Source organism: Eptatretus burgeri, chromosome 13 (assembly GCF_056783735.1).
Source record: "Eptatretus burgeri isolate ZD-2024b chromosome 13, Ebu_testis_v1, whole genome shotgun sequence".
In the NCBI taxonomy this organism is placed as follows: domain Eukaryota; kingdom Metazoa; phylum Chordata; class Myxini; order Myxiniformes; family Myxinidae; genus Eptatretus; species Eptatretus burgeri.
In genome coordinates, this window is record NC_140973.1 from 18,127,477 (window position 1) to 18,144,744 (window position 17,268).

The 17,268-nt window shown below is 43.1% G+C and overlaps 1 protein-coding gene across 9 annotated transcripts in view; it reads right to left on the bottom strand.

Moving 5' to 3' along the window:
* LOC147013969 (uncharacterized) overlaps positions 1-17,268 on the bottom strand; it is a 116,259-nt gene that overhangs the window by 20,261 nt on the left and 78,730 nt on the right. For 5 of the 9 annotated variants that reach the window (XM_085851427.1, XM_085851425.1, XM_085851424.1 and 2 more), the window contains 2 exons: positions 11,672-12,115; positions 938-1,718 (listed from right to left, as the gene is read on the bottom strand). In XM_085851427.1, the coding sequence (XP_085707553.1) occupies positions 938-1,718; positions 11,672-12,115 (1,225 nt within the window). The remainder of the gene's footprint in view (positions 1-937; positions 1,719-11,671; positions 12,116-17,268) is intronic. The other 4 variants (XM_085851432.1, XM_085851431.1, XM_085851430.1 and 1 more) reach the window with 2 other exon arrangements.

The following is a 17,268-nucleotide window of genomic DNA, read 5'->3' on the forward strand; positions in this document are numbered from 1 at the left end:
ACCGGTAGAAAATGGATTTCAGACATTGATTCTGCATAGAATAACAGTGAAGATAGAAACAAAATATTTTGATGAAACAGCATGAATCGTAATTAATGCTCCACCACACGTTTGCCTTCCCTTCCTTTCACCTCATGCTGCCTTCCCTTTCCTTACCCATCATCACTCTCCCTCCCTCCCTCCTTGCACCCCCTCCATTCTCTCTTTTCCCCTCCACCTCCTCATTCTTCCCCACCTCTCTTTTTCTCCCCCCCCCCCTTCCTTTAGTATTCCCATCAGCGAAGCGATGTATTTGCTCGTTAAAAAATATAGTGAAGCACCATGCTGCTTCTTAGTTAGTATTTGGCATTTTTTTTTTTTAGACATTGCCAAGTTGGCCATTTCTACGATGGTTGAACAAGACTTGTTCTAACTTGTAATTTTGGTATAAGGTTTATATTTCTGGTGGTGATGAATTTTTTTGTTTGTTCGTTTTTTAGCAAGATCTCAGGCTCGGAGTGCAGCTGCCACACAAATCTCACGAAAATAGACATGGACAAATACACGAGACAGACAACACAGGTCTGGTTCTGATAGCACTTGCAATTGTGCACGTCTGTTAAAGGATGATCAACGCCTATAACATGGCCATGCCATGCACCTAGCGACTCTGCTCGGCCATCGATAGAGATCAGGCGTATGGCACTGAATCAGTATGGTGCATCTACTGGCTCGGTTGTCCCACTTGGCACGGTATTGCGGTGAATACACACAGGATCCGGCCCGGGACGAGAAAATCAGTCGGCCACCACGACCGCTTTGACGAGGTTTGCCAGGTTTCGTGCCATGCAACTGCGACGGTACAACAGCTGTAACAACATCAGCAGCAATGCAGTTTACACCATTTAAAGCACTAGCGTTGACAAACAAGTACTGTTTATCAAATGGACTTCCTCACCTGGTGCTCCTTTTTCAAAATTTGTCCACCTTTTCTGGTAAGGGTCCCTGGTATGAAATGCAGTATATTCCTTTGCTGATGCTTCATTTGTGGTGGATTCTTCTCTTTGCAGTTTCTTTTCTATGAGAGATGAAAATGAACCTTTTAAGCTTTTCCTCTGCTGCTCGTTTGTCAAAGTATGACCCCTTTTCGATGCAATGTCCCTATTCCTAAAACTCAAGGACGTAGATGATGGATGAGGTTGATAGGTCAGGCTGACTTTAGGATAATTCACCACAGATTTACCATGAAGGGAGTGATGCGCAACTGCTTCCTGACCATTTTTTTCATGGGTTTCCACTTTACCGCTTATAAGAGTTTGGAAACCATTCAATTGTTTAAGCTTTTTTGGAGCATCACTGGAGTGAAGATCCCATTGCAAATCAACGTTCTTCACTGAATTCTGCCATTTTTTATTAGCATTTTTCTTCTTTTCTCCCATACGTTGTTGTACACCTCTTTTAAAGGGAGTTAATTTTTGATCTGTGGCAGTTTCAGATTTTTTCTCCTTGCTTTCCGCTTGAACGTTTTGCCACTTTTCTTCACCTGGTATAACTGGTCCCTCACTCTGTGGTGTTTCTGAATTATTCTTTGTCCACCAGGCCACGGATAGGTTATGGAGCAACTTCAAACGACGAATCGGCGTCTCCTGATGCCTCTGCAGCTCCCTGCACTGAATCGCTTCATCACGTCTGGACTTCTGCCGCTCTATTGCCCACTTATACTCATCTTCTTTCGACTCCTGTACAGAGAGAGGGACATATATATATAGTTTGATGTATACACCAAATTAGTGCTCTTTTTCAAATAATTTTTTAACATCGATCTAAGGCTCATTAGTGAAGCTTATTCATAAAGCACATGCAGGATGAAGATACACGTCGACATCATTGTACTTCAATGCAAATTTCAACGACATTAGTTGACAATAAATAGGTCAATATCACACAACCTTGTAGGATTCACCTCATGGGAAGGTCCTTGTTCAGAAATACCCTTACACACTAAAACTCTGGTGAGGTTCATGCTTCTCACAACATTGTGGACTGACAGGATGTACCTAGAGGTACACACACTCACCTCTAAGCTGTCTACCCTGGGTTCAAATCCTGACCCAGCAATAAACTGTTATCCCAGTGTTTCACAGGTAAAGGAGATTCATCAATGTATTTGCCGTCCCTCAGATGGGCATTAAATGAGAATCCCGTCTGCTAGCATTCATTGTTGGACGTTAAAGATCCCATGGTGTCCTTTGTGAAGAGTAGACAAGCCATCACCAGCACCATAGCCAAATTCCAAATTCCAGCCCTAACCAGCAGAGGGCATTGCATCAGCAGCACCCTCAGCCATATACTGCATATGAATGAAGAAGTATAATATTAAGCCTCTCCATTTCGATATTGTAAGATGAAAAAAAAAAGTTCAACCCCATGTTGCAGACAACATTTTTTTAAACAGTGAATTAGTGACTACAGTGCAGGTTCCTGAATCGAAGATTCCAAGATGTTAAGGCGATTGCAATTTGCTCTGATCTATAGGACAAGTCACTGTTCCAAAACTGCACTTGCAAGAGCAAAGTTATAAGCAGGGAACTCCAACTTAATTGCTGATTACAAATGATATATTACATACTGGCAGCATATATATTTTTCTATTTATGCTTGTTATCCAAATCACATAAAAACCATTTTAATTCAAATACCATTCTACTTTTAAAGCCATTCAATTACCGGCTGTCCTGCCACCCTCATTGTAGCATCTGCTATTTGATATAGTGCAGCACACAAAGGCTGAGTAAACAAATGACATAACTGCAAAGATATCCAGCACTCCAAACAAACATCAGCGAGTGAAGCAATGTGCTGGAGCATGAAAATGAAAGATGACGGCTTGAAAGGCAGGGTATAAAAATGTGTTTGGACAGTTACAAAACCAATCCTGTTACTGGTGCAAATGAAGCTTTAAAATTTTAAATATCTGATGGATCGTTTCTTACTTTTAGCTGGCTGCCACATTATTACCTCTGCCACCAAAGGTGGAAAGAGGTTATGTTTTCACCCCTGTCTGTGTGCAGGATATCTCAAAACGTTGTGGACGGATTCAGTTGAAATTTGGTGGACAGTTTGGGTGTGTGCCAAGGACAAATTGATTATATTTTGGTGAAGATCTGGATCATGTAATTTTTAAAAGTGATTCTTCACCATTTGAGAGATAGGGCCAAAAACAATATATAACAAGCTATATCAACAAGTTATGGACGGATTCGGACGAAATTTGGTGGCTTTGTTGGGTCGGTGACATGAACAAGCCAATTAGATTTTTGTTTAGGTCAGATGCGGATCCAGCCTCCCAGTTGGATGCAAAACATAAACTGTTAAGCGTGATGGAAGTACAGTATGTGCTCTACCGAGTGCCGTTCTAGTTGAAACTGTTTTCCAAGCATGCTTTGGCAAGCTGGAAGCTCCTTGTTTTTACTTTTCAGTGCCATTCTTAAAGGACTGCCTTCCATCTGCATAGAAAGTACTTCCGGTTCTAGGTTCACAGCACATGGACATCCCGATTGTCAGCTGCTCCTTCCAGTTCAGACAAGCTAAGTTCCCCAGACTAGATATTGTGTTTTACCATTTTATTGTATTATTGTATTACCTCCGCCACCAAAGGTGAAGGTGGTTATGTTTTCACCCCTCTCTGTCTGTTAATGGCAAAATCGAGGATTTTTCAAGTTTATTGGTTAGTCGATTTTGTTATTCTGTCTGTCTGTCTGTCTTTCACCTACAGGTCACAATTTTAAACCGATCTTCACGAAATTTCACCACATGGTGGCGTTTCTCATAAGGAAGAAGCCTAATGTTTTTGAGGTCAAAAGGTCAAAAACTTAGGTGAGTTTTCTAAATCCTCAATTTTCATCTGATTGACTTGAAATTTGAAGGGGAGTTGCATATTTGGTCATTGAATTCAACCACCAATTCTTTTTGAGGTCAAATGTGTTTTATGGATTCTGCAAGTATCGTGCTCTGCACGACGACGACGTCGTCGTCGTCTTTGTTTCTGTATCTGTATCTGTTTGTGTGCAGGATATCTCCACTCTTTTTGTGCTCCCCCTCCCCGATTATTGTTATAAATTGTAGACAGATTCAGAGGAAACATGGTGGACAGATTGGGTGTGTGACCACGACAAATTGATTCGATTTTGGTGAAGATCCGAATCCGGATCTGGACATGAGTTATTTAATTTCTAAAGGGATTCTTCACCATTGAGAGATAGGGCCAAAAACGATATACAGCAGCATTTAAAAAAATGTATTGGGCCTGATATGTTCTCGTGGATCAGGCGTTGTGGCGAGGGTATGCGCTCCACCGAGTGCCCTTATAGTTTTAATTTGTTTTGCTGGTCATATTTTTCCATCTCAAACCATATTTTGTTGTGGTGTTGAATCATCCATTTGTGTCCCGGGTAATGTCATGGCCTACTGAGTTTAAGGGTTGTGCTTCTCCCTCCATTTTTTTGCCTTGTTTCCACTCCTTTTATCAAGCCTGGTGTTGGCTTAGTGGTTAGGGTGGTGGCTTGGGATCCAAGGGTCCTGAGTTCAAGCCCCGTTGGCTGCTGAATTAACACCAGGGGGTTGACTCAGCCTGTCATCCTTCCGAGGTCGGCGAAATGAGTGCCAGTGTACTGGTCCCGGTGTATGCCCCGGTTAGAATAGGTGTACCATATCCCTGTGTGTCGTAAGAGGCGACCAGGGTTGGCGTCAGGAAGGGCATCCGGCCATAAAACATTGCCTCAAGAAAAAGCCAAACCCCTGCACAGCAGGGAAAAATGGCTGTAAAAACGGTCATTATTTTCCACTCCTTTTATCCCAGGTATTCTTACTTCTGATCCCTCAGCTCAATCCTTTACTCCTGCTCACTCAATCCATCTTGTACTCTCTTACCCCTCATCATTACCCGCATTCCTTGTTTATCCGTCTCCATATATTTTCTCCCTCGGCCCTGCTGTGGCATTTCCCCCTTCTCCTTCTGCTGTTCCTTTTGTTATGTTGTGTCCTGATCCATTCTGTGTTCTAGCTCTTCCATAAGCCTTTACTCCTTATACAAATAAAGGTAACAAAGATCACTACCATTAATTTAAATGTCTTAAAAATTACCCCCGTGTGGGGGTGACGGTCATTTCTATAATAGCACAAGTTCTCAATGTTCAGTTATGACCGAAGACTACTGCGCAGTTTGGTTAAAGATGACTCGGCATTTTGGCGCGCACGCATGAAATTATATTTTTTAAAATAAATGCCGACGTTTACATTTCGGGTTTTGAAACTTTTGCACCTTCGGCGGAAAATGTATAAATATAAAAGGCTAAAAATGTGTTTTATATTTATATTTCATTTCTCCTTCCTGCCTTCTTTGCGAATCGCATCGGCGTTTTTGGCCATCTTCCAGATCACGTGACGATCAAACGGGAAGGAAATTCAAAAATCTGTCCGGTTAGATACAAGATAATTTTTTTACTATCATAATCAATAAACAGTTTCCGAATATCTTGTAGAATGGCAGACTAGATAGGTTTTGAAAATGGCGATTTTTATAACTTACGTGACCTCGTGACCTTGACCCTGACAAAAGTTATATCGTCGTGCAACACTCATCGACCTCTACCCACCTATTAAGTTTCATGAAGATCGGAAAGAAAAATTGTTGACGGATGGACGTACGGACATTTGGTCCGGCTTTATTAGGTCATCTCGGTAGAGATGACCTAAAAATGAACTTTCAACCAAAGAACTACAAGCCTCTAACTCTTGAAAAAGAAGACTATGGCTGTTGTTTTCTGGCACCGAGATCAAATAGCCAAGTTTTTTTGGCCAATTTTACAGACGCTTGCTGACAACTTCCAAACTAATGAGTGGAGGTGAGCAGAAAAAAAAGGAACAAATGAGTGGAGGTGAGCAGTGACTGCTTTATTCGTGCTTTGTCCCCCTCAGGTTTCTGCAGGGCACACGTGGTCCACCAGCAACCTGCTTCTGGTGAAACTCCCAAAATCCAGAATCTCTGCTCACTTCCACTCATTTGTTCCTCTTTTTTCCCGACCTGTGGAACCAACTTCCACATTCTCTTCAATTTCATTCTTCCTTCCAAGTCCTCAAAACAGCTGTTCACCACCATCTCAGATCACTCAATCCAAAACCATGATTTTTTTTACCCCCCCCCCCCGTCAACTCCACCCCCTCCCCCAAGCCCACCTCTTTCCAAATTCCTAGTTTTTCCTCCTTGAGAGTTTGCTTCTGTATCAATCTTGTCCACCCTGTGCGCTACTTTTGTTCTATTACGTCCTGATCCGTTATTATGCTCTCACTCTTCCACGAGCCTGGACTTTGTATACGAAAATAAATAATAATAAATCACGCTTAATGGTATGTTAAACTAGCAGGACCTACCTCGGTGCTCTCCGAGGGGGGAGGGGCAGGGATATCCAGCGCTGCACAGCGAGTTCAGCCTTTCCCGGCGGTGGTTTCGGGATGTGTTGGAAATTGAAAAACTATGGAGTTATTGGCCTCATGGTGGTTACATTTTGCTTGCGGTCCGGCGCAGCACTGCCTGACCCCACATCCCAATATGACCTGAAAATGAAAAAGTGACCTGAAAATGGATGTTGAGGCTAACGTGTCGTAGCTTCACACCTTGGCCAGGTTATGAGGTAACTCCACCCAAAATTTGGGGCCTCTCTCACTTCAGCTGTGCAAGAATAACAAACAAACGCACAAACAAACACTTTAAAATATTGTTTCGGTGGTGGAAATCACAGAACACCATTCAGGATCCCCAGAGATCAGTTATTTCGATAAGTACGTGTTTTAGGTTAGATTCCCCACCGATGTACAACGGGTCTTGTTCGTGTGCCGGGTTGTGAATCTTTGAGGTAGCCGTTATTCTTTTCTGTCTTTTATTTTCAACAACATCTCAACAACGCTATCAACTCCACAACAACGCCATCTTCTCGACAGCGCCATCAACATCGCGACACCATCACGCCCTCCTCAGCAACAGTGGCAAAATGCCGTTGCAGACACGCCGCGCCACATTGGAAGCCACATTCCACCATCCGTGTGCAATCAGCCGCGAAGCGGCTGATTTGCATATTCGGATAAAGATGAGCTCTGCCTTGGAAAGGACTGGCCAATCAGAATGTCCGTGTGCAAACAGCCGTGAAACTGCTGATTTGCATATTCGGATCAAAATGGGCTCTGCCTCGGAAAAAGCCAGCCAATCCGAAATGGGGTTTCCACCAGGGGTGAAAGGGGCAGAGGTGAAAGTAGGCGGAGCCAGCCTCGGGTGAAGGTTCGAAGGGAGGGCACCCCCACCCGATAAAAAGGGCGGAGTCGCGTCCCAAGAGCCAGTTGGAGTCGCGTCGCAAGAGTGGGAGTTGGAGTTGGTGAGGAGCGTCAGGAGTTGGGCGGGATCGAGACGCAACGGCAGAAGGACGGAGTTTGGAATCGCTGAAGAGAAAGGCGCATCCAAGCTGCGTCGCGGTCCGGGCAGACGGCCCTGAGAGCTTTGAGCGGCGCTGAGGAGTGAACGGGCCCTAAAAGAGCATCAACTCTAAGAGAGCAAGGCCCGTTCGCTCCTCTGAAGTGTCGTCGGCCAGGCCCGATCGACCAGGCCAGGGGGAAGGCCAAGCGACCGAGGAAAGCCGCCCGCCAAGCTGCTCAAGCCACTCAAGCGACTGACGCATTTTGCGACGCCCCAGGTGGAACAGAGACACAGGGGTCGCCGACCCGAAGACGGTCGATTCGCCACTAAGGGGCGGCCAGGTAACCAGCCCGGTCTTTTGGAGTCCTTCGGTCATCCCGGCTCTGGGTACCATTAAAGGCTCACGAGCCCCATTTCTTTTCCTTGGGTTTTGTATGGAAGTCTGTGGCGCCTTGTCTCATAAAGTAGAATTGCTGGTTAAGTGCATGAATGCATGTACATTATCGCATAGACCTCGGCTGTGGGCTTTTTGTCGTGTCTTGTCCCCATCCCCCCCCCCCATTTATTACGTGCTTACTGTGAATAAATGCCCCATTTTTATCTTGCCAAAACGAAGTTTTTGCAAGATATGTTAGTCAGCTTGTATGTTTTTTTTTTTGTTTGTTTGTTTGTTTGTCTGTAATCACGTATAAAAAATTCTGCAGAGCACAGTTATCATTGGAAATTTTTGTAACTTCGCATATCAGAGGCCTATAGAGGTCCCTTTCAGCGCATAAAATTTTGAAGGTCAAGGTCAAAGGTCAAGGTCACTGTCGCAAATCAGGGGAGTCGACGAAACCCTTATTTTTTTAGTAATTTTGATCGGATAGTCTTCAAACTTCATGGGAATGTAGTGTATGGTCTGGCGCTCAGCTGATTAGTTTTTGGTGGCGATTGGCCTTGACCTTCATGGTTAGCGCCTGAGGTCAAACATATTTGACCCCAAGGTCAAATTTTCAAGTTTTAGGAACCATATTGTGTAGTACCTCACATTGAACACCTCGATGAGTGCTTTCTAGATATGTCAAGCTCGAGACATTATGACGTCATTTGGTGACGTTATGAGGCAAACACATATTTTTCATGGTTACTCTGTTGAACGATTCTCATTGGAATCTCTCGTAGACAGATATTCCTCAAGGAGTCGCTCCTGGTGGATAGCAGCTCTGTTCATCTCAGTGTGACCTTAAAGAAGTCATACGTGGTCACCTTTTGGCAAGATACGGGTCACCCTGCGGGTGACATTGGTTTATTGATTTAAATGTCGATCTGCTAGTTTGCATCATTTTCCTTACATTAACTGTCACTACGCGTTCGGGGAATTAACTGGCTATTAAAGCCGATAAAAGTGATAATCTGGTCCGACGGAACTTGGCGATTTAAAACCACTTGGCAAAACGCACACGGGATGAGCACGCCTAACAGCTCGATCCGTACAAGTTCCCGTAGAGGTATAAACTCTCGGTATTTCTGTCCGCGTGAATAGTTAGGTATATCGACAATTCAGTGATTAACCCTGAAGCGCGTGGAGAGAATAATTGACAAGTTTATGGTGTGTTAAAAGGCACCCGTAGCTTGTTTCCGGGGTTGTCCGGAAAGCTACGCCTGGATTCCGGCCTTCGGTGGGCGTGCGACTGCGATTGGACTGAAGCGGTCGTGCGAACGCCGACGCCGGCGGAAATCCATAATAATATTTACAAGATTCCCCTCTCCTGTTGGCTTGTGCCCTCAGTTAATCAGGTTGCAGGTCCAACCTTACATTATATTAACATGTGTCAATGACACTTGTCAAACTTCCCTGAACAAGTCACTGTTCAACTTTGCAAACGACTATCACCAGTTGGTCAGACTGCACAACACAATGCAGACAATAAACCGAACCAAAGAGCCCATGCTTCACCTTCTTTCCTATGGCGATCAGCAAAACTCTCTCAGCATTTGGTTGATTATATGGTAATGGAAAGGGCATCAGACAACTCACCCACTGAGCCGAATGTGCAACACGAGCTGGAAATTATAGCAAAAAAAGACGAAATACGTGCCGAATTTTGCTGGGACAAGCACGAGTTCATAGGGGAATAACTTTTTGATTTCTAATGTGAAATCATTCCAAAATCTTTTTGGCGAGACATGAAAACATCCAAAGCTACAACGGTACTCGGTAGAGCGCATACCTCCGCCAGGCTGAACAGTTTACATTTTGTATCCTACTGACAGGTTGCATCCTGATCCGAACCTGAACCAGAATCTAATTAGCTTATTCTTGTCACCGAACCAACCCATCCACCTAATTTTGTCATAACTCAACTACAACTTTTTGAAATATTGTTGTGGGCCGGGGTTCGATGACAATAAACGACCACTAGGTGGAGCAGTGGAGTAGTCTCCCACCGAACACCTGGAATTTAGGTCGTGTCTCTTGGACAACTCAGAAAGGTCACGGGTCACTTGGAGGACTGTGGTCGCCAATATTTTGACGGCGTGAGGTCGGGTCCACTTGTCTAATTCCAATTTACCGAAGTACCCACGCCGTCTAACTACCGGGGAAACCACACCCTCGGCCGACTGACCGAATCGAGTCGCTATCACCGACTCTGATCCAGCGTAACCGAGCAGAAGTTACCAAAGCCGCGCCGGACAAAATGACAACTTACCGGCCCAAACGGCCTTACTATTTCTCAATACGCACCTTGCTCGGCCAATGAAGGAAAGCACAGAAAACGAGCTGGTACATTTAACAGGGGTTTAATTTATAACAATCATCGGGGAGGGGGAGCACAAAAAGAGTGGAGTTATCACGAATTAAAGAAATGCAAACCATGTACAATGAACAACACTTAACAATTTCTACTTATACAGACTGGCGCCACACACACACACAAACACACACACACCCAAAGAAAAAAAAAGGACCCAATTGGTCTTTATTCGACCCTCGCAGCAAGGGGATAGTCGAGCTCGGGGTCAGAGTTCTGTCGGGGTACCTGACCACGTTCGTGCGGCTTGGTCCGCGACTGCACGTGTGGGGCCTGTGGTCCGTGGGAGCTTGGATGGTGAAGAGCGGATCCAGGGTCGCTGCTTGTAGAAGGCCAGCGGAGACTCCAGGCTTGAGAGCTCCAGCAATGACGACAGCACACCCAAACTGCCTTCCAAGAACTGCTCCCTCCAAAGAACTCTCAAGAACTCCCAAGGACACGCAAGAACTCTCTGAACTCTCCAAACTCGAACGAGCACAAGAACTCTCCACACACACGCACACACACACACACACACACACACACACACACACACACACACACACACACACACACACACACACACACACACACACACACACACACACACACACACACACACTGAGGGTCGCGTCGTCCTTTCTCGACCGCTCTGAGCGGGGTGGGGCCTTGGTGTAGCTGACGTGCTGATCGCCCCGATTGGACAGGGACCTCCATGGATCCGCCCTTTCTGGGCGGGGTTATGGCCGAGCCGGGAAAACCCCGCCCCCTCTATGAGCGTCTGTACCCCTCTTGCTAGAGAAACAACGATTTTGCCTCGTGGTGTTGGAATGCAGACCAATTCGAGGAAGTCGAATCAAGCACGTGAGGACCTTGCCTCCTATGCTACAGCCGTGAGGTGAGGGCGCAAGCGCTGAAAGACACTGTGGCCGTAAGTGGAGGGGATCTGGAGATTTAAATAACCTAACTATAAAATAACTTACAGCACACACACAAAATTCCCATTAGACATTGGGGATGGATTCTAACTGTACACATACTTATCGAAATAACTGAACTACACGGACTCTGGCTGTTTGTGTGCACAAGGTTTCCAAATCCATAACAATATCACACCAAACATCATTTTTGGCCCCATCTCTAAATAGTGAAGAATTGCTAAAAAAATTATTATATCTGGACTTGGATCTTCACCTAAATTGAATCTTCACCTTCACCTAACCTTCACCTTCACCTAAAATTCGTCCTTGTGACACCAACCTGTCCACCAAGTTTTATCCAAATCCATCCACAACTTTTTGAGATATCATGCTATATATTGTATTACTGCTTCTTTCAATATCAATTGGAACTACAGCTAAATAGTATCGGCTAATGCGATCATCTATGTGGTCACAATATACATACAGTACACTAACAGAACAGGTAACATCAGTGCTTGATATGCTGTACGTACCATTTTTGGACCAAACATCATCACTGGACGGGACACCTCTGGACTTGGCACCGTAACTGGACGGGACACCTCTGGACTTGGTACCGTAACTGGACGGGACACCTCTGGACTTGGCACCATAACTGGACGGGACACCTCTGGACTTGGCACCGTCCATGGAGACACAACTGGACTTGGCACCGTCCACGGACCGGACACGACTGGACTTGGCACCGTCCACGGACGGGACACCACTGGACTTGGCACCGTCCATGGAAGGGACACCACTGGACTTGGCACCGTCCCTGGACGGGACACCTCTGGACTTGGCACCGTCTCTGGATGGGACACCTCTGGACCTGGCACCATGTTCTTGTTGTTGGGTTGTTTGCAGTTCCTGGCACAAACTGGAACTTTTATTTCATTATTTCTCACAGGGCCCAGTTCATCCTCTGAGAAGTCAATCTGTCATACAGCACAAACATGGCAATAAGTCAGCATCTTACAAAATGAAGGTTCAGCACAACATTGGCATTGTAACTGCTCCACTATTACCCATAGAGCAAATGTTACAGCACCTCTTCCAATGCAACAATGATTGCAATGTTTGTATTTTCAATGGAGAGTCATTCAAAGCAGCTTTATTGAGGCTTCATTATTATTATTATTATTATTTTCCATTCTCTATGTGACTGAGCTGAGCGTAAGGCAACAGGGCAACAATTGGACACAATAAGTAAAGGAATGAACAAATAGGAAAAGAGGGAAAAGGAAGAGAAAGAGAGAGGGAGAAAGGTAGAGAGAAATACTGCTACCTGCAAACAACAGGTTTGGGCTAAGAAGGGGTCATAAGATTGTGGGTAAGAATTGACGACAACATGAAATGGTGGTGCACTGCCTGCTTGAAGTCCTGGAGGGAAGAGTAGAATTGCACAGTCTCTGGAAGACATATTAACAGACAGAAGCAAGGAACAAAAGAGTGGAGGTGTGCAGCATGTATTCTGGAAGTTTAAGAAATTTGAAAGTTCGGAAGTATCTTTGAGAAACCTAATGTCAAGCCATGCAGATGGTTTTGTAAACCACCTGAGAAAACAGGCATGCTAGTTACCCTTGCCGAAGGAGAGGGTATTGCATTTGGGTCCGTTTGTTTGTCTGTCTGTCTGTCTGTCTGCAGAGAACTTTAGTGTTTTTCTCCACAACCGCTTGGTGGATTGAAATGAAATTTTCACCATGGGAGCAACAACTCATGTGGAACGTTTTATTGATATGAAATCACAGATCACGTGGTGTGGAAGCCATGTTGGAAAAACTTTGGACCTCTATCTCTGAAACCACACCAACAAAAAAAATTAAACATGGCAAATGGAAAGTATTCCTCATGAGGAATAGGTGAGTTTTTTTATGACGTCACAATTGCATTTGTAGAATGCTATATCTGATGAGTATGAAAAATTTTGAGGGTCATCTTGCGATAAAATAGTCCACAGGAAAAAAAAAAAAAAAGATGGCGTAATTGGTCACGTGATTCGGCAGCCATATTGTTTTGGGGTGCTTTTTTTTACCTTCAAAAATCTTCTTCTCTGAAGTGGCTGAACAGATCAAGGCGAAACTTTCCACATATGGCCGCCTAACCACAAGGAACAAAAGGTTCACACATATGATGTCATCAGTCAAATGGTTTGGCAGCCATATTGTAATTAAAAGAAAAACTATAAAATCTTCTCCAGAATGGCTGGACAGATTGAGGAGAAACTTCACACAAATGTTCCACAAGCCATGGGTGTACAAGTTTGTCGAGGAATATTTGATCGGTCACGTGGTTTGGCAGCCAGATTGGATGAAAGAAAAATATTAAATAACGTTTTCTCTGGAACTGCTTAATTAATCGACATGAAACTTCACAATTATGATCTCGTGATAATGGGGAATACATGTTTTAAATTTCAATTTGATTGGATGCATGGTCTGGCAGCCAGAATTATTTAATTGTTTTGATCTGGGTTCTTTTTGTTTTTCTTGAATAAGGCTCACTTGGCTATGCCTGGATGGGTTTGAGGGTAGAGGAGTAGCAGCTGAAATGCGAATCCTGTCCAGGTTCCTCCTGATGACTTCATCTTTGCTCTTTGCTTGTTTGGGTTCTTTCTGATTACTCCAATGCAGGACTGTACCTGTTTGGTCTTCAGTTTGATTTGAATTGGATTAATTTTAATCCCATTCTAAATTCAATGAATAATACTAATAAAAATGTCATGTGTCGAATCAAAGCGGGGTTGCATCAAAGCAGGACGTCTTGGTACCCGGTCATCACTGCCAGCAGTTATAAAGTGGCAGTTCAAATTCATTACGTAACACACCAGGTCACAAAATACACCACAGAAAACTACACAAACACCACATAAAACAAGTCCAAGTGAGGGTCTGCAATCTCCGATGGCTCTTTTTTTGTTTTTTTATTGAAATCCACAGGGAAGACTCCGGGACTGTGTTGTGACCACAATCTTGATTGAAACATGTAAATTCATACAAAATACAATATGTATACTGTACAGGGTGTTCCAGGGGATAGAGTTAAGAGTGCTGTACCATGAGCACTGATTACATGCAGTGCCTTCAGAAAGTATTCACACCCCTCGACTTTTGTCACATTTTGTTGTGTTACAGCCTGAATTTAAAATAGATTAAATTTTAATTTTTTGTCACTGATCGAAACAAAATATCCCACAATGACAAAGTGAAAACATGTTTTGAGGATTTTTTTCTGAATTAATTAAAAATGAAAAGGTGAAATGTCTTGCGTCAACAAGTACCGTCATGGCCAAAAATATTGGCACCCTTGCACTTTTTTCAAATGATGTACCATCTCTTGCAGAAAGTTGTTGAAATTAAAAAATATTTTGGTATCCACAAATGTATTTCTTTGGTTTGCAATGAAACAAAACAAATAATAAGCTGAAAAAATTAATAAATTTTAGCTTATTCCACAAAGAAATCCAAAAATGGCCCAGACAATATCATTGGCATCTTTTTGAAGTTGTTAGAAATAATTATGTTTCAAGCAGGTGATTCTCCTTTACTTTGGAATGGAACTCACCTTTAGTGAGTTGCAGGTGCCTGCAATATTTTTTTAAAAATCACTCAATTAACCAGATTGAATGGAGAAAAGGAGTCATTCTGTTGTTTTGTGTCACTGTGAATACCTCAATGAGCGTGGAGAAAAGAAAGAAAACCAGAGAATTGTCTGAGGAGGTCAGACAAGATTATAGCCAAGCATGGACAATCTCAAGGCTACACGTTCATCTCCAGAGACCTTGATGTGACTGTGTCCACCGTACACAATGTTATCTGGAAGTTTAAGGCCCATGGCACTGCAACCAACCTCCCTGGCCATGGGCGCAAAAAAAAAAAAAAAAAAAAAAAAAAAAAAAAAAAACTTGATCGAAGATTGCAGCGAAGGAATGTTTGAATGGTGGGGAAAGCACCTCGATCAACTGCCAGATTCAAGCTGATCTTCAGACACAAGGTACGAGTTTCAACTCGCACCATCCATCGCCAACTCAATGAAAGGGGTTCCATAGCATGAGACCCAGGAGGACACCAATGCTGAGAGAGAGACATAAGAAAGCCCGACTGAAGTTTGCCAAAATATACCTCAACAACCCAAAATCCTGGGAGAATGTCCTGTGGACAAATGAGACCAAATTAGAGCTTTTTGGTAAAGCACATCATCTTTGTTTCCAGCAAACAAAATGAAGCCTTCAAAGAAAATAACACCTTCCCAACAGTCAAACATGGAGGAAGTTCAGTGGGGGTTGCTGTGCTGCCTCTGGCACTGGATGCTTTGAATGTGTGCATAACATCATGCTATCAGGAAATTACCAAGGCATTTTGGAGCACAATGTTCAAACCAATGTCAGAAATATACACATACACACACATACAGATATATATATATATATATATATATATATATATATATATATATATATATATGTATATATATATATATATATATATATATATATATATATATATATATATATATATATATATATATATATATATATATATATATATATATATATATATATATATATATATATATATATATATATATATATATATATATATATATATATATATGTACATACATACACACACACACACACACACACACACATACATATTCAAAGAAACATACCAGGGTATACACCTGCCCAGTACACTGGTACTCATTTCGCCGACCTCGGAAGGATGACAGGCTGAGTCAACCCCCTGGTGTATTAATTCAGTGGCCCAACGGGGCTTGAACTCAGGACCTTTTGGATCCCAAGCCACTGCCCGAACCACTGCGCCAACACCAGGCTCATAAATATGTATAAAATTTATCAAAACATGTGCCAAATCACTATGCGGATCATACGGATGATCCGCTGTGGCGACCCCCTAACGGGAGCAGCCGAAAGAAGAAGATGTATATATATATATATATATATATATATATATATATATATATATATATATATATATATATATATACATATACATAAACATATACATATACATATACATATACATATACATATATATATACATATATATATACATATATATATATATATATATATATATATATATATATATATATATATATATATATATATATACATATACATACATATCCATACATACATACATACACATACACATATATACATATATATATATATATATATATATGTATACATATATACATACATATACATACATATATATATATATATACATATATATATATATATATATATATATATATATATTTATATATATATATATAGTTACGGTTGTGGAAATTCGCATTACACCATAAAGAGTCCTCAGGTGAGATATATCGGAAAGTTCATGTGTAGTTAGCCCAAACCCGTTGTAGAGAGGGGATATGTGTGATTCATCTGGGCTGTGACGCTTCGAGTGAGCCATTTTTCTTTCTCTATTGTTATTTTGGACCATAAAGCCGCCAATAACTCAAACATCACCCCAACAACCAAATCGCCACCATCAACAACGCCCCCGAACAACTCCACCAAACCGCCACTTCCTTCACCTCCACAACCCAACCCCGCAAGCATCGCCTCACCCGCCATTCTCTAACGACGCCCATCAACGGCCCAACCACCAGGGCAAACCTCCCACCAGCTTCGCCTGTCTCCTTCACGTCGTGCTGTCCAGGGCCCGTTCGGTAATTGATGCCGAACGCGTCGAGCCGCGGGTACGAATGCGTTCCTCTCAGGGAGAAATTCGGATCAGGAAGGGTTCACGCCCCCTTTTTCTCCGTCCAATGGGCGAGCGTCGGGCGGTATGGCCCCACCTCCAAGCGTGATGAACGTGGATTCTTTACGAGAGAGAATTCGGATCAAAAGAGGCTCACGCCCCTTTTTGCCATGCCAATGGCTGAACAGAGGGTGGCGTGGCCCCGCCTCCAATCGCGTTTTGATCCTGAAATTTGCATATAGGCTCCTCCTCCGGTCCATAAATACGCGAGCACAAGGCGACTCGCGCGGCTGGTCGGGGCGAGTGAAGACGGGAGTTCGGGTCGATTTGCAGTTCAAGTTCGGGTCGAA